General features: G+C 39.7%; 1 protein-coding gene across 1 annotated transcript in view; it reads left to right on the top strand.

Annotated features, from left to right (window-relative positions):
- DNAH12 (dynein, axonemal, heavy chain 12) overlaps positions 1 to 18,410 on the top strand; it is a 397,890-nt gene that overhangs the window by 345,822 nt on the left and 33,658 nt on the right. The window contains exon 49 of the mRNA XM_006862120.1: positions 4,316 to 4,549. Within this exon, the coding sequence (XP_006862182.1) occupies positions 4,316 to 4,549 (234 nt within the window). The remainder of the gene's footprint in view (positions 1 to 4,315; positions 4,550 to 18,410) is intronic.

Genomic DNA, 18,410 nt, shown 5'->3' with positions numbered 1-18,410 from the left:
CTCCTAATACAACTAGACAACTACAAAAAATTGTTTCTGTTTCTTTGCTGTGACTAAGGGCCTTTATGAAATGAGACCTCAGAAAAGGAAGAAAGCAGTGTTGGTAGAGCCAAATTAGGTGCTATTAGATTCCAATGAAGAAGGTTTTGTAAGTCTATAGATAAATACAAGAGGAGCTCTGGTAGCGTAGTGGTTACGAGTCAGGCTGCTCATCTCAAAGTCAGCATTTACAACTGCCACCTGTCCCTCAGGAGAAAGATGAGGCTTTCTGCTCCCGTAAAGATTTACAACCTTGGAAACTCTATACAGGGTTGCTGTGAGTCGGAACTGACTCCACGGCACACCACCACCACCACCATAAATACAAGTGTCCTGATGGGGCACTGTAGGATAATCACTGGACTGCAAGGTCAGTTTGAACCCAAGGTCAGTGCTGCATACCCACCAGCCACTCATTAGAAACCCTATACATGGTCATTATAAGTGAGAACAGACTCAACAGCATAAATACAAGAGGGACTTCAAAAACTGCGTGGAAAAATGGAAATGAAAGGAAAATAGAATTTTTCCATGAACTTTTTGGAACCCTCTTGCATGTAATCATATTTATACCAAACTTTAGGAGTCTCTGGATGATGCTACCATTTCATTGTTAAACTACTATATGAATGATAGACAGTTCTACTCCACCCAGACATGGCTCAGAACTCTGGCCTGGAGATCTGCTTCCAAAAGGCACAGCCTTGAAAACTCTGTGGATTACTGGATCCACTGAGGCTGGAGCAGTCCCTGAGATATTATATTGCCTTGAGAGATACTCTTTAAACCTTGAGGTGGAACTATCCCCTAAAGTCACTTTTAAACTAAATAGTTGTTGTCATTGTTAAGTGCCATCAAGTTGGTTCTGACCCATAATGACCAAAGGGTTCCCGAGGAGTGGTTGGTGAGCTTGAACTGCCAACCTTGCAGTTCAAAGTGATCTTTCAGTCCAGTATATTAACCCACAGCACTACATCAGGACCCCTTCAAAAGTAAAGAATGTCACCCTTGAGTACTATATTCTTTTAAAAAGAAATCATCTTTATGAGTCCAAATGAACAGCAGTTACTCTAAAGCCAGGATTAGAAATTTGGGGGACAGTGAGACTAAAGTTAATGGACTGTAAGTACTAAGACAGAAGTAATGAGAATGTTGACACAGTGTAAACCATTTAACTAGTATCACTGAATTTTATATAGAGAAATTTTTGAATCGGAGTATTTTTTTGCTGTGTATATTTTCACCAAATATGCATAAAATAATAAAACAACAAAAATGTTGTGGAGCAATTTTACTCAGCACATGTGGGGTTGCCATGATTCAAAATGGAATCAACATCAACTAAAAACTGCAATGTTGTTAGTGTTAAGTGCCTTCGAGTCAGTGAGGAGCACGTGGTGGGTTTTAACCGCTGACATTGTAGCCAGCAGTCCTGCGATATCCTACAACACCACACCAAGGCTCCACAACCTAACTCTAAAATCGTAAATTGTAACAGTCGATTATTATAGTAATGACTGTCATTTTATCAAGTTTAATTTTTAAAAAGCAGATCTTGTAGAAATTATTGAAATTGATGTTCATGGAATTATAATTAGATGATAAAGCTACACTGATTATAAACACTGTTCTTCAAAACCAATTAGTGGGGACAGCGTAAGTTTGGAGAACATCTTACAAAAACTATGCTATATATAACCAGTCAACTGGAAAATCTCCATCTTCAGGCTGAGCCCAGATCTATAGTTTCCAGTTACAGTTTCAACTGACTTCAACAACAGAGCCTATAGGCATAGATTGGATCCATCTTTCATATTTTTAAGAACTGGGTACTAGAGAGGAGGTTTGTGCTTGAACCATCTTTACCTAGTTATACCAGCAAGAGACCTCTCTCCAAAAGGGCAAATCAGCTTACTTACGGCTAAGTTATTAGTCTCCATTTCTTGTTGTGTTGTTGTTTTGTTAAATACCATTCAGTTGGTTCCAACTCATAGCCACCCTGTATAGAACTGCCAAGACTATAAATCTTTATTGTAGCAGAAAACCTCACCTTTCTCCTGGGTAGTAAGCGGCTGGTGGGCTCGAATTGCTGATCTTGTGGTTAGCAATCCAGTGCTTATCCTACATAGCCACAATGCTCCATATATGCCACATATTTAACAAGAAATTTTCTTGAGGTCATTTGGTTTGGGAAAGGGAGAGGACCCCTATCCCCCAGTGGCAGGATAGGGAGAACCTGTCCTCTTTTTGCATACAATTCATTCCCCCAAAAGTTAATCTTCCCTGTCTTTCAGTTCTCCGTTCACATTTTTTGATAGTTCTGTTGTCCCTGAGAACACGGGAGACTCAAAGAATTAGTCCTTCTTTTAACTTGACTCTGGACAATGTAGAAACCTTTTATCTCAACTGTGCCCTATTTCTATTATAATTCCTACATTATTAAGTAACCTCACTAGCAAGAAAATCTCTCAAGCTAGTAACTTACATCACCCCCAATACGTATGCTATCAAAAATTCCTGTATAGGAGGGAAAATATGGGATCTGGAACTAGAAAACGTAAATGTATACCTTGAGGTTGCCACTTAACTCTCTGAATAAAAAGTTAACTTTACATTTCCCACCTCAGTTTCCTACCCTTTAGGGTTGCTGAGAGAAAACTAAAACAATGCAAAGGCTATACAAATAGTAGTTTTTATTACTACAGCTCTTTTAATAATCAGGCAACTACAAAAGTTATGTGTTGTCGAAAAGTGGAACTGGATTACAGTATGTGAAACAGGTTCTAGCATTATAATTTGGAATTTTTTTGTTTTTAATCAGGGTTTCTTAGACTTGCCACTATTAATATTTTGGGCTTTATAGGGGACAGGGTAGAGTCCTGACCTGTGTATTGTACCAGCATCCCGGCCACTAGATGTCAGTAGCTCCCTCTTCCTCCTCTAGTTGTGACACCAAAACTGTAAATCTATTTACCGTTGGTTCAGACTCTTGTTATTGTTGTTGATAAGTGCTGTCGAGCCGGTTCTTATCATGTTATTGTTAAGTGCCATCGAGTCAGTTCCAACCCATAGCGACCCTGTCTGTATAGGATTTCAAAGGAGCAGCTGGTGAGCTTGAACCACCGACCTTGCAGTTCAAACGGCTTTGCAGTCTGGCTAATTAACCCACAGCGCCACACCAGGATAGCAACCCTGTATAGGGTTTCCGAAGAGTACCTGGTGGGATTTAGGCCACCAACCTCTCAGTCCAGTGCTTATCCTATAGCACTATGTTTTTGTGGTGGTGTGCCGTGGAGTCGGGTCCTGACTCATAGCGACCCTCTATAGGGTTTCCAAAGGAGCTCTGGTAGCCTAGTGGTTGAAATGACCAGCTATTCCTTAGGAGAAAGATGAGGCTTTCTGCTCCCATAAAGATTTACAGCCTTGGAAACCCTATCCAGGATTACTGTGAGTCAAACTGACTCCACGGCACGTAACCAACTAACCATAGGGTTTCCGAGGCTGTAAATCTTTATGGGAACAGAGAATCTCATACTTTAGACATTACCAAATACCTACTATAGGATAAAATTATCCCAGTTAAGAACTACTGCCCTAAATCAAGGTTTATTTAAGTTCATATGAAAAAGACTTGGTAATTTTCATGTCATCATTTTTGTTGTTAATTTTTTTTTTTACAGAAGCCTGCATTACAAGAGCAATACATATTTATATTAGAAATGAAAAAGTCAGGAGATACAGATCAGCAAAATAATTAAAAAAATAAAATACCAACAATCCTAGCCACCCAAAGATCTATGATGATCATCCTTTCAACCCCTTTTCATGCTTATTCTTGTGGGTTTTTGTTGAGCAGATTCTCACTCATGGTAATCCCATGTGTTACAGAATAGAACTTCATAGGATTTTCAGTGGTTACTTTCTCAGAAGAAGATAAACAGACCTTTTTCCAAGGCATCTCTAGGTGGACTCCAACTTCCAACTTGGTTAGCAGACAAATACATTAACCATTTGCATCACCAAGGGAATGCCTGTATGTATATACATTTGTTGTTGTTGAGTGCCCTTGAGTTGATTCTTACCCAGAGCGACCCTGTATAGGGTTTCTGAGGAACAGCTGGTAAGCTTGAACCACCGACCTTGAGGTTTGCAGTCCAGTGCATTAATCCACAGTGCTACCATATACATACATGCAGGCATATTTAATATCATCTTAAAATGAAACAAAAGACTATTTTGTTTAAGGTTTTCCTTTTTAATTTTCCCTTTTTTTCAGTTATTTATAAATGAATATGACACAGTTCCATTTGAAGCGATCTCTTACTTGACTGGGGAATGCAACTATGGAGGACGAGTGACAGATGATTGGGACAGACGTCTCTTGTTAACCATGCTGGCTGACTTTTATAATACAAGTGTAGTTGAAAATCCTCATTATAAATTTTCTCCTAGTGGAAACTATTTTGCACCTCCTACAGGCACTTATCAAGACTACATTGAATTCATTAAGGTAACTGATATCACTGAAAATAGGATTTAAGTGTGATATTTCTAAATGCAAACAGTGAAGTGTTCCCCTGTAATGTATAGGTTTAGACAAGTATTTTGCTTTTAACCATCTTTTAATGTATTTTGTTTGTAGTAGTTACTGAAAATTGGAAAAATTGATTCATTTGTTATTTCATGCTTAGCTAATTTTTGCCCATTATTTGTCTTTTGTTTTGCTTTTTATTGTGACTTGGGTGCCAATTTACAGAGAAAATCTGATTCCTATTCAACGATTCATACACATTCTGTTTCATGTTTTTGATTGCAATCCCCATAATGGGGAATTTTATCCTACTTCCTCCCTTGTGTTTCCATTCCTCCTTCCTTCTTAACTCTGCCTGCTTTCTGAATTTTGTTCTTGGGTGAATACTGCCCTTTTGATTTCCAATGTTTGATTATTCTAAGGGATGCATACCTCCCTGGTGTTATTGTTCCCTTTATAGACCTGTCTATTGTTTGGCTGAAAAATGAGTCACAAGATTGAGATCAGTTGCAGCCTGAAGAGTGACTAAGAGCCATAGTCTCAAGGGTAATCCTGGTCATTTTTATGATTTTGAATTTTGTTCTACTTTTTCCTCCCACTCTATCCAGGACTTCTAAATGTGATCCCTTTCAGAATAGTTGGCAGTAAGTAGGAAAGCACCATCTAGCTTCTTCTGGTCTCAGATTCATGAAGGCTGAGGTTCGAATGGTCCATTAGTCCTTTGCACTAATTGTTTCCATGTGTCTTTGCTTTTCTTCACTCTTTTTTGCATTGGACAGGGAAAGACCAATAGTTGCACCTTAGGTGGTCACTCATAAGACTTTAAGACCCCAGTTGCTACTCACCAAAGTTGAATGTAGAACATTTTCTTTGTGGATTATGTTATGCCAGTTGACCTTTGATATTCCCTGATACTTTGGTCATGAGTCCCCAGGCGCAGTGACTCATTTCCTTAAGGTGTTTGGTTATGGCTAAGAAGTTCTCATAACCTTACCTGCTGGATACTCTACTATAAGGTTGTCGATTCAAATGCACCAGCTGTTCTGAAAAGGAAAGATGAAGCTATCGGCTCCTATAAATATTTGCAATCTCGCAAACCCTTAAAGATCCACTTGATGGCAACAAGTTTTTTGGTTTTTTTTAATGCTCTACTGTGGTGCTGTGAGTTAATGCACCAGACTGCAAAACCGTTTGAACTGCAATGTTGGCGGTTCAAACTCACTAGCCACTCCTCAGAAACCCTGTACAGGGTCACTATGAGTCAGAACTGACTCGATGGCAATAAACAACACATTCATGGATGCATTTATAGTATGTGTAAATGTGTATGTCCTCTGTCAAACCTATAGTCCCATTCTCCTTTATCATGTGTGTTTATCTATGTATCTACTTGTCAATTATGATTATTACTATTATTGCAGGATTGCGTATATGATCGCATTTACTCTGTTGCCTTTAACTCTTGTACTCCTTCTAATGTCTCCTTTTGCCTTGATCATTTTATGCTGACCTCCCCCTTATTATATATTGCTTTGACCTTCATCCAAGGTATGTGTTCACCCTCTAGTTAAGGATTTGTCCTCTCTCTCCCTCCATCCTTGGTAACCTTCAAAGAACATATCTTTTTGTATGAAACCTTTTGACTTTTTATAATAGTGGTCTCATGCATTGTTTGTCCATATAGGAATATTTTGATTAAGTATAATGTTCTCCACATTCATCCGTATGATGAGATGTTTCAGACTGTCATTATTCTTTAATGTTTCATAGTATTTCATGGTATGTACATCAGACTGCAGAGTCGTTTGAACTGCAAGGTTGGTGGTTCAAGCTCACCAGCTGCTCCTTGGAGACCTTATACAGGGTCACTATGGGACGGAATTGACTCATCGGCACTTAGCAACAACAATGGGCCATAGTTTGTCTACCCATTGATCTGTTGATGGGCATTTGTTTTCTTCTTTTTGCTATTGTCAATAATGCTCTGTTGAACATGGGTATGCATTTATCTATTCATTCCACAGCTCTTAATTCTCTAGGACATATACTTAGTAGTGCTGGATCATATGGTAATTCTACTTCCAAGTTTCTAAGGAAGTGCTATACTGTTTTCCAAAGTGGTTGTACAATTTTACAATCCCACCAGCAGCATATGAGGGTTCCAGTCTCTTCATAGTCTTGCCAGCATTTGTTGTTTTTGTTTTTTTTTAACTTTGCCATCAATGATGGAGTGAGATGACATTTCATTGGTGTTTTGATTTATATCTGCTGCAACCATACAGTTGGCAGTTCAAACTCACCAGCCACTCCATGGTAGAAAGATGAGTCTGACTATTCTTGTTAAGGTTTAAAGTCTTGGAAACTCTGTATAGGGTCACTATGAGTCAGAGTCAACACTATCATTGGTTTTGGGTAGGTAATGGCTAATGATCACGAGCATTTCTTCATGTGTTTTGTGGCTGTCTGAATATCTTCTTTAGTGAAGTGTTTGTTCATGTCCTCTGCCCAATTTTTAATTGGATTGTTTGTGTTTTTGTTGGATTGTTTATGTTTTGTAGAGGTTTTAAAATTTTAGGGATTAGTCCCTTTCCCAATATGACATTGCCAAAAATTTTTTTTCCATACTGTGGGTTATTTTTTAACTGTTTTGGTGAAATCTTTTGATACTCATTAGTGTCTAACTTTTTTGGCTGTCTAAGTCTTCTATTTTGTCTTCTGCTGTTTGTATGTTTTTAGTTATGTTTGACAGTGTGTTTATGTCATTCATGTATTAGGATCACTAAGTTTGTCCCTATTTTTTCTTTGATGGTCTTTATAGCTTTGGGGTTTTACTTTAGGTCTTTGATCCATCTTGAGTTCGTTTTTGTATGCAGTGCAAGATATAGGTCCTGTTTCATATTTCTGCAAATCTATATGCAGTTTTGCCAGCATCATTTGTTTAATAGACTGTATATTCCCTATTTAAGAAGTATCAACTCTTTGTCAAAAACTAGTTGCCTATACATTGTTGTTATTGCTGTCAAATGCATCAAGTCAGTTCTGACTCATAGTGACTCTGTATAGGGTTTTCATGGAGTCCTGGTGTGATACTGTGGGTTAATGTGCTGGACTGCAAAATTGGTTTGAACACCACTTGACAACAAAACAGCATATAGGGACAGGGCTTCTGGTGTGGCACTGTAGGATCAGCATTGGACTGTGAACCACAGCTTGGCAGTTCAAACTGACCAGCTGCTCTTTGGAAACCCTATTAGTATTGTTGTTAATGGCTGTCAAGTTGGTTCCAACTCATAGCAACCTTGTATATGGTTTCTGAGGAGTGGCTTGTGAGCTTGAGTCGCCAACCTTGTGGTTCAAACCGATCTTGCAGTCCAGCGCATTATCCCGTAGCACCACACCAGGACTCTGTACATAGATGGAGAGATTTACTTCTGGAGTCTCAATTCTGCTCCACTGGTCTACGTGTCTCTCATTGTACTGTTGTCGTTATGTGCCGTGGAGTCGGTTCCGACTCATAGTGACCTTGTACAGGGTTTCTGGGGCTGTATATCTTTATGGGAGCAGAAAGCCTCATCTTTCTTCCACGGAACAGCTGGTAGTTTCAAACTGATGACCCTGAGGTTAGCTGCCTGATTTGTAACCACTATGATGCTACCAGAGTTCCTTCTCATTGTATTACTAACAGCTTTCTTTTTTCTTTTCTTTTCTTTTTTTTCTTTTTTTAAACTATCATGGCTGTGTAGTCAGCTTTGAGATTGGGAAATATGACACCTTGTACTTTGTTGTTCTTCTTTTGTAATGCTTTACTTATCTGGGGTATCTTTTCTTTCCATGTAATCTTGGTGATTGGTTTTTCGTCTCTCTAAATAATGGTTATGGAATCTAGATTAGAATAGCATTATATCTGTAGATTTCTTTGGGTAGTATTGACATTTTCACACTGTTAAGTCTTCCTATCCATGAGCATGACATTTTCTTCCATTTATGTAGGTTTCTTTTGGGTTCTTGTAGTAATGGTTTATAATTTTCTTTGTAGAGTTCTTTTGTATTCCTAAATTTTCATCTTTTGGGTGGCTAAGGTGAGTGGTATTGTTTTCCCAATTTTCTTTTCAGAGTTCTCTCTGTTAGGAATCCAATTGATTTTTATGTGTGTGTGTGTGTGAATTGGGTGAAGGTCTATAGAGTACATCATCAATTTTGGTTTCAACAATTCATATACATTTTGGTTCATATCAGTGAGTACAGTACCTTCACTGTAACATCATGTATCCCGCTTCCTCTGTGTTTCCTGTTTCCATTCCTCATTTCCTAACTCTTCCAAACTTTGCCCTTGGGTAAATGCTATCCATTTGATCGCCATTGGTTGATTATCTAAGTTGTGCATACCTCATTAGTGTTATTATTCTAGTTATGAAACTGTCTATAGTTTGACTGAAAATTGAGCCACGGGGGTGAGTTCAGTTCCAGATCTGAAGGGTGGCTAAAGACCATAGTCTTGGACATTCCAGCAGCCTCTATCTGACCAATAAGCCTGGTCTTTTTTATGTTTTTAAATTTTGTTCCATATTTTCTCCAGCTTTATCCAGGACCTTCTAATGTGATCCCTTTCAGAGCAATTGGTAATGGTAGCTGGGCACCATTTAGTTCTTCTAGTCTCAGGGTCATGGAGACTGATTAGGTCAATGGACTAATTGTTTCCATGTGTATTCAATTTTCATCATTCTTCTTTCCTCTGGATAGGAGGAGACCAATAGTTGCACCTTAGATGGCCATTCACAAACGTTTAAGACCTCAGTTGCTATTCATCCCACCAAAGTAGGACGTAGAACATTGTCTTTGTGGACTATGTTATTCTAGTTGACCCTGGCGCTCCCTGAGACTGTGGTTCTGAGCCCCTAGGCCCAGCATCTCATTCTCTCAAAGTGTTTGGTTATGTCTAAGGACTTTTTATAACTTTACTCCCTGTATGCTTCTCCACATTCATATATCTGCAGCAAATATACATTTACATATATCCTCTGTCAAACCCATATATATATTTCTGGGCAATCTCCTACTCTCCCTCCCATACCTGTTCTACCTGTATGCCTATTCAATTGTATATCGCCTTCTTCTTCACCCAAATAGCACATGTATTGATTTCCCCCCAAGTTTAAAACAGTCTGTTCTATCTTGAAACCTACTTAACTTCATCTCCATTTCGAAGTTCTGTAATTACACTATTCCTTCTTTTTACTTTGTAATTGTCTTTGTTACAAATTGTTATCTCTGGTTCTGTCTTTCAGTCTTGTAGGTTTGTTTTAGTTTGAATACTTCTATAACTGGGTTGACTTCTAAGTGGTGTTACCCTCAAATGCAGTCTTGAGCTGTCTGTTCCACAGAGAAACCAATTACTATGAAAAGGGTGTGGCAAAGCAAGGAAGGTTTAATGTATACTAGTATACAGGAGCCAGAGGGATTGCATGTCCTCTCAAGACTACTTCCCTGAGGAATTTCCCCTCAGGGAGAGAGAAAGGGGGATTTATAGGGATCTTGGGAATGGGGACTGAAGAATTTTAGACATTTCTCTGGTATTCTGTTTATTTCAGATCAAGCTGACCATTCCAGACATGTCTCAACAAACACATTTTTTCCTTACTTTTCTGGCAATTATCAGGGGTTTCACAAAAGATATATTATAGGTTGTCTTTTTCATCCTGAACAAGCCTTCAGAGTGAGGGTTGACTACTGGCTTATCTATTGCTGTTGTTAAGTGCCATCGAGTCAGTTCAGACTGACAATAACCCCACACAGGGTTTCTGGGAGTCCTGGTGTGGCATTGTGGGATAAAGCACTGGACTGCAAGGTCAGTTTGAGCTGCACGGTCAGTGGTTGAAAGTCACCAGCTGTTCCTCAGATACCTTATACAGGGTCACTAAGAATTGGAGCTCTGGTAGCGTAGTGGTTATGAATCAGGCTGTGAACCGCAAGATCAGCAATTCGAAACTACCAGCTGTTCTGCAGGAGAAAGATGAGGCTTTCTGCTCCTGTAAAGATTTACAGCCTCGGAAACCCTGTACAGAGTCGCTATGAGTTGGAACCGACTCCACGGCCCATAACAACAACAATAAGAAGAGTTGGAACTGACTCAACAGCACTTAAACACAATAAATAGGGTTTCTGAGGAGTGGCTGACGGGTTTGAACAGATGACCTTTCAGTTAGCAGTCTAGTGCTTGTCCTACAGCGCCACACCCTTATCTGTGGTGTTTAGTGCTGTCAAGTCAGTTCATAGTGACCCTGTATAGGATTTCCGAGAAACAGCTGATGGGTTTCAACTGGTGGCAACCTTGCGGTTAGCAGTCCAGTGCTTATCCTACAGTGCCACATGACAACTTCACTATAACAACTTCACTATCTATGTTGTTAAGTGCTGTTGAGTCAGTTCCAACTCATAGCAAAATCCTATAGAGGGTTTTTGAGGAGTAGCTGGTGAATTTGAACCAAAGACCCTGCAGTTCAAACGGACTTTGCAGTCCAGTGCTTATCCTACAGCGCTACACCAGGACTTCACTATGTTATTGTTGTTAAGTGCCGTTGAGTTAGTTCTGACTCATAGTGACCCTGTATAGCATTTCCGTGGAGCAGCTGGTGATTTGAACTCAAATAAAGTTAAGCGCTTATCTTACAGCACCACACCAGGACTTTCTAGGGTGGTGATGGTGGTGTGCCGTGAGTCGGTTCCGACTCATAGCGACCCTGCATAGGGTTTTGGAGGCTGTAAATCTTCACAGGAGTAGAAACCTCATCTTTCTCCCATGGAACGGCTGGTAGTTTCAAACTATTGACCTTGATGTTAGCAGCCACACTTATAACCACTACGCTATCAGAGCTCCTTAGGACTATCTGTGTTGTTGTTGTTATTGTTGAGTGCTATCCCATAGCGACCTTATGTACAACAGAACGAAACACTGCCCAATCCTGGACTCTCTATTGTTGTTGTTGTTGTTGTGAAGTGCCATCGAGTTGGTTCCGACCCATAGCAACCCTATATAGGGTTTCCGAGAACCAGCTGGTGAGCTTGAACCACTGACCTTGCAGTTCAAATGGCTTTTCAGTCTGGTGCATTAACCCACAGCGCCACACCAGGCCTCTGGACTCTCTATGATGATGATGATGTTATGTGCCGTGGAGTCGGTCCGACTCATAGCAACCCTGCACAGGGTTTCTGAGGCTGTAAATCTTTACGGGAGCAGAAAGCCTCATCTTTCTCCTGCGGAACAGCTGGTAGTTTCAAACTGCTGACCTTACAGCTCGCAGCCGGATTCCTAACTACTACACTACCAGAGCTCTTTTCCGGACTCTCTATAGGGAGATAAAAATAACGGCTAACACTAATGGCCTTTTACTTGTGCAGTTATTTGGCTAGCTGCAACTTCTAGGTCTTTTACTTGCAATGGTAAAAAACTTGTTTTAACATTGACTTACAAAGGGACAAAAAAGGATTGTTTTAACTAGCTGTGGATTCAATTCCCTCCTCTTTTTTTTTTTTTTTGGTTAGTTTCCCATTCTTGGGGAAAAGGGCAAAGTTTTCACCTGGCTACATTCATCTGATTGGGATACAGGTGGGATTCATGAGGGAAACTGGCTATTGGGGATGGTTCTGTTAGCTGAAGTAAGTCAGCGACTTCTTGTTGGATTTGGTGGCTCTGGAATAGTCATTAAGATTGTTATTTGCCTTCTTATTGGCAATATTTGGGGAATTTCATGTTTGCTCTCAAGGAGCCCTTTCTAGAAAAAAAGGAAAGAAGGAAGTCTTCACCCATTTGATTTCTTTCATCTGACTGGACTGTGTTTTGAATCCTTTAGGTTCTAGAGAGGCTTGCAGGGGGTGTGGTGGGAGGTTTGGAGAGCTGAATGGAAAACTGTTTCAGGTGGAGTTGTCTTTTCCTGAGAGTGTAATGAACCCAGGTCTTCACTCCAGCCAGTGTCAAGGAGGAGTAGTAACTCATTAGGAGAGCTTTAGGAGATGTTTTTCACTGTGGGGTGAGTTGATTCTGTAGATGTTGATTTTTTTTCCCAAACGTTTAAAAAGACTCAGTCTCCGAAGCTGGAATCTGTGGAGTGGGGTCTTAGAAGAGAAGGGCAAATGGAGGAAAATATTTTACCCAATGCAATTTATTCCCTAGTTCAAAGGTCTTGTCTGGTTTTGATTATTTCTATTTAATTACATAAAGGAAAGAATTCTTTTTCAGGAATGGTCTCTCATAAACACCATTTCATGGGAGACTGTTTGAACCTGCTTGGGGTTGGTGCATTTGATTCTAAAGCAGGGCAATATGCAGATTAGTCGCTTGGCATACAGGAAACATTTCTGGATGACTTTAACCTTACATGTAGTATTCCTTAACTTGATTTTTCTGTTAAGATTGAGAGTTTTAAATTTGGAATTGCCAGTCAAACAGAAAAAACACAATCTTTCAAATCTTGAACCGTCATGATTATGTCTTAGTAGGAGACAGTAAATTGGTTTTCTAAAGCTGCCTTTTTAACCTGATAACCATTATTATTCGAGGTGTGGTGGTTAACGTTTTTGTCATGGCACAGGATCATTTATTAAGTTTAGTACAGGCCTGAATCATGTTTCCCAGCAGAACAAAAATGACTTTAAAGGTGGAAATTATTATTGTAAGTTCCATCTGTATGGAGAACAGTTGTTAGAAAAAGATAGCCTGTAAGACTTACTATGGATATTAATGTGCCAGACTGCAAAGTCATTTAAACCTCAAGGTCGGTGATTCAAGCTCACCAGCTGCTCCTCGGAAACCCTATACAGAGTCACTATGGGTTAGAACCGACTAGACAGCACTGAACAACAACAACAATGTATATTAGACTCGTGTCAAGACCCTAAAAATTGAGTCAAGGCTCCACCTTCAGGTCTTTCCTACCCTTTTATATCAAGTGCCTCTGCATTTAGACTCTCACACATTTTTCCTGTTGATTATCGATTTGACTTCAAATTCTTTCTATCACATTTTAGGTTAGTGTGCTTTTCTTATGCACAGATTGGCCAATTATTCCTTTCAGTTGGCTGCTCTTTTAAGGACAGGCCTCTAAGACCCCAGACACAGACATTTATTTGATCTCTTCACCATATAGCATCAAATTTTTAGTTATGTCTTTAGGAAAAAATAGTAAGTATTGAGTAAGGCCACATAGACAAACTACTGGATGTTATGTAGGAAGCTCTCAAAGCAGGGGCTTAAATTTATTGACAGTGCTGTAAGTATTAACAGTACCACTTGTTACTATTTTTATAATGGTGGATACATTTTTAATGCTGTATGCTTAATTAGTGTCTCTGTATGGAGGAGAGGAAGACTCTTAAGAACTAGCCTAGGCTAGGAGAAATCTGGCTTATTATTTTAAAACTAGTCAGGCATAGTCATGTCCAAACATATGTTGCAAAGCAGTGTTTCTAATAATTCTTATCTATCTAGAGACAGTTTAAACTTTATGGATTTTAAAGGCATGTAATAATAACATGATAGCAAATATAACAAAAAGTAGCCTATAAAGTCGAATGATTTTTGTCTCTACTCATGTGATGTTTTTCTGTGATCTAGGGATGAAGTGTCTACTTCTTATGTAGTGGTCTACTTCTTGCCATTGGCCAGGTAGATTTAAGTTTATTGTCCATTGATATTCTTCTCTGGTGGAGAGCACATGTGACTCGGGTGGTCCTGAGCAGTTGGGTCTAAAGGGCTGCTAAAAGAATAGCCTAGGTAGGTCAAACACAGAATATTTGTTGAGTCTCAATAACAGTTTTTCACAGAGATGTTATATTGGGGACTGTTTTTACTAGCAGTTGGAAATATCTTTACAGAGAATTGACTCTTGGAATGTATTCTGCCTCGAAGCTGTTCAGTGTTGCTAATGGTAAGGGGCATTCTGCTCCTGTGTTAACCGAAGTCAAAACCTGTTTGATCCTAGAGGTGGCTGTTTAGTAGACAGTCATGGTCCTGTACATGACTAATGCCCATTTCCTTTTAGCTGTCAGTGACAAGACTTAATTGTTGTTGTTGTTGTCTATACAACAAATAATGGCACCAATTATCCCTCCTACAGCACTCTCTAAGGAGCTCTGGTAGCATAGTGGTTACGAATCGGGCTGTGAACCTAAAGGTCAGCAGGTCGAAACTACCAGCTGTTCTGCGGGAGAAAGATGACCTCTACTCAGCTGGGTTCGAGAATTCATTGCAAAGGCCACACAGAACATATATACTCCATTATGGGGAGGTTAACAAGTTACAAGTCAGAACCAGAAAATACACAGTTCTCCTCAGCGGTGCCCACAGGCAGGCCTCTTTCTGCTAAGGTAGTGTTAGCAACACTCTTTTAGGGCTGCTCATAAATGCTCACAGGTCACACCACTCCGCTTATATATAAGCCTTAGCCTGAAGGCACTGAACTCTAGTTAATGGGTCAGCAACCTAGCCCCTCTCCCCAGTAAGTGCCTGAAGGCACCACAGAGGTTCTCAGCTTTACTTGCTGTGTCCTGGGAAGCCCAATGCTGTGTCTCATGGTTCTCCTGCTGCTACCCTCTGCTTCTTGCCCTGTGTTACATGGTTTTCTGTCCCTGGGTTGAGGAGGTTCATTGTATAGTGATCTCAGGATTCTTCCTTGAAGATAGTGAAATCTGCCATTCCTATTTCTGACCTGGCTTGTTTTATACATGTTGGAGTTCCAGGTTTTTACAGTCACTGTTAACCATTCACAACTGAGTCATATAATCCTGTCAGTATCTTCTCCTACCTTCTCTTACCCAGACATATCAGGGCAAAAATGTTGTTTGGTGGGAGTTTACAAAGACTATGCCAAAAGAACCAATAGATCTGTTTTGGAAGAAGTGCAACCAGAGTGCTCCTTGGAGGCCAAGATGGCTAAGCTTCGTCTCTCCTACTTTGGACACATTGTCTGGAGGGAACAGTTGCTGGAGAAGGATGTCATGCTGGGTAAGGTGGAAGGTCAGAGAAAAAGAGGAAGACCCCCAACAAGATGGATCAGCCAGGTGGCATCATTGATGGCATCAAGTGTGGCAGCGGTAGTAAGGTTGGCCCAGGATTGAACATTGTTTTGTTCTGCTGTGCATGGGGTCGCTATGAGTCGGTTCCGACTCGATGGCACCTGACAACAACAACAACATGGTTAGAAGATACACTTTGTTGTTAAGTGCTGTTGAGTCAGTTCCGACCCATAGCGACCCTGTACAGAGTTTCTGAGGAGTGGCTGGTGAGTTTGAGTCGCCGACTTTGTGGTTCAAACCAACTTTGCACTCCAGCGCATTAACCCACTGCGCCACACCAGGAAACCCCAGTTAAAAAAAAAAAACAAAAAAACAACAACTTTAGACAGAAATATATATAAGTGCAAACAGTTATTTTCTGAAAAACTTTATATATATCACTTAATGGTTTTGAAGCATTGTTATGTATATATGAAATCATTAAGTTGTTAAATATCAGAATTAAAATTACGGTTAAATGGAGTAACTCATAACTAAACCCAACTGACTTTTGTGCTATTAAATTTAAAAGAAGCAAAGTTGTTACCAAGTTTAGCAACCAAAAATTCAAATGAATAAAATTACGACTTTATATTATGTGTTTGCTGTTCAATATTAGGCAAAAACATAAGTGGAAACACCAACATGACTGTTTAGTCCAAATGAGAATCAGACACCTCTTCTTCAATAAAACCTTTCAGCACTTTTTTCATAAACCAAAAAATCCTTTGTAACTTTTCATGAAGTTCCAAATCGTTAGGAGTTTATTATGCTCAGGAATTTTTTCTGTTAAAATCCTTGTCTTGAAGACAGGTTGTACAAGAATAAAATTAACTCTTTAACTCAGTAACTAAGGAAAATGTTTGCTATTTTAACAGTGAAATCTCCAAACTTAAGGCAGTTGGCTACTCTCTGGCTGAGGCCCAGGGGCCACAGAGCTACAGGCAGCCTTTTGTTACCATCACATTCAATGTGTGTCTGTCCCATAGAGAAACCAATATGGCAAAGCATGCAGGGTTTAATGTATAGTCCCTGTGTGGTGCTGTGGGATAAGCACTACACCACCAGGTCCTTTGAATCAAAAGGTTGGAGGTTCAAACTTACCACCCGCTTCTCAGAAACCCAATACAGAACTATATACAGGAGTATATATAACAAAAGTATACAGGAGGCAGTGGGACTGAATGATCTTTGATGACTCTGCTTCCTCTAAGGGAGAGAGGGGAATTTATAGGGATCTTGGGAATGGGGTCTGAGGAATTTCAGAAAGTTATTTGGTATTCTGTTTATTTCAGATCAAGCTGACCACTCCAGACATGTTGTCTCCAACAAACACAATTTTTCCTCACTTTAGTGGCAATTACCACGGGGTTTCACAAGAAATGTAGGTTGTCTTTCTTCATTCCTGTACTAGGCCTCAGAGTGGGGGTTAAGTGCAGGCTTATCTAGGGCTAAGGGCTAATGCTAATGGCCTTTTACTTATGAAAGAGAGTTATTTTGGCCAGTTGCAGCTTCAAGGTCTTTTACTTACAAAGGGGGGTGGGGTGGGGGGAAGTTGTTTTAACCAACAGTGGCTTGTGGAAAACATAAAGGGTTTTTTACCTAGTGGTTGCTTCATTGTCATGTATGTTAATCTCAAATTGTCTATGGTTGTTGGTTGTCTGTCAGAAGAACGCCCTTTAGTATTGTCAGCTTGGGTTGGTTTTTCCAGATTCTTTTTGTTTCTCTTTGTCTGGAAATGTCCTAATTTCATAGTTGTATTTGAGGGACAGTATTGCTGGGCATGTGATTCCTGGTTGGCAACTTTTTTTCCAGAGTTCTGTATTTGTAAATCCATTATTGCCTTCTTGCCTGCATGGTTTCTGCTGAGAATTCAGAGCTTACTTTTTTTGTTTCTCCTTTGTTAGGTACATTTTCATTTTCCCCAAGCTGCTCTCAGGTATCTTTCTTTGTCTTTGGTTTTGGAAAGTTTTATTATAGTATTCGTGATGATTTTCTTTTGAGGTCTCTCCTGTTTGGGGTTTATTCAGTTTCTTGAATGCATACGTTTTCACCTTTTATGATGCTAGGCAAGTTTTCTTCCAAGAACTCTGACAATTTTCTCTGTGCTTTTTTTGGTCTCTTCCCATTCTAGAATTCTGATCATGCATAAATTATTCCTCTTGATGATTCCTCACTTAATTCTTAGGCTTCCTTCAGGTTTTTTGTTTTTTTTTTCTGATTGTTGCTTTGTTGTTGTTGTTGTTAAGTGCCGTCAAGTCGGTTCTGACTCATAGCGACCCTGTACAGGGTTTCCGAGGTTGTATATCTTTACAGGAGTAGAAAGCCTCATCTTTTTCCCGTGGAGCGGCTGGTAGTTTTGAACTGCTGACCTTATGGTTCGCAGCCCAATACGTAACCACTACACTACCAGAGCTTTAGTAGATTAAAATCGAGACATTTGTCTTCGTGTTCTAAGATGCTCACTAATTTGACCTTCTATTGATTCAATACAACTCCTTTTCCCTTTAGGTGTATTATCTATTTATGAAAGCTTAGTATTACTTTCCTGTATTTATTTATTTATTTATTTAAATGTTTTATTGTGAATTATGTGATAGTTTACATGGGAGAACATTAGTTTTACATTCATTCTGTCTTATATCGTTTCATTGTCCTGGTTACAATCCCCTCCATGCATCATCAACCAACCAAAGGGTATACCCTGCAAACCTGCCCCCGACACTCCCCTGCCCTAGTCTTCAGCACAAAGTCGCTCTCCCTCTCTGGATCTAAAGTCCCCAGGTGCTCCATC

Source organism: Chrysochloris asiatica, unplaced genomic scaffold (assembly GCF_000296735.1).
Source record: "Chrysochloris asiatica unplaced genomic scaffold, ChrAsi1.0 scaffold00046, whole genome shotgun sequence".
Lineage (NCBI taxonomy): Eukaryota > Metazoa > Chordata > Mammalia > Afrosoricida > Chrysochloridae > Chrysochloris > Chrysochloris asiatica.
The sequence above is the reverse complement of the archived record's forward strand: the minus strand, read 5'-3'. Positions and strand labels throughout refer to the sequence as shown.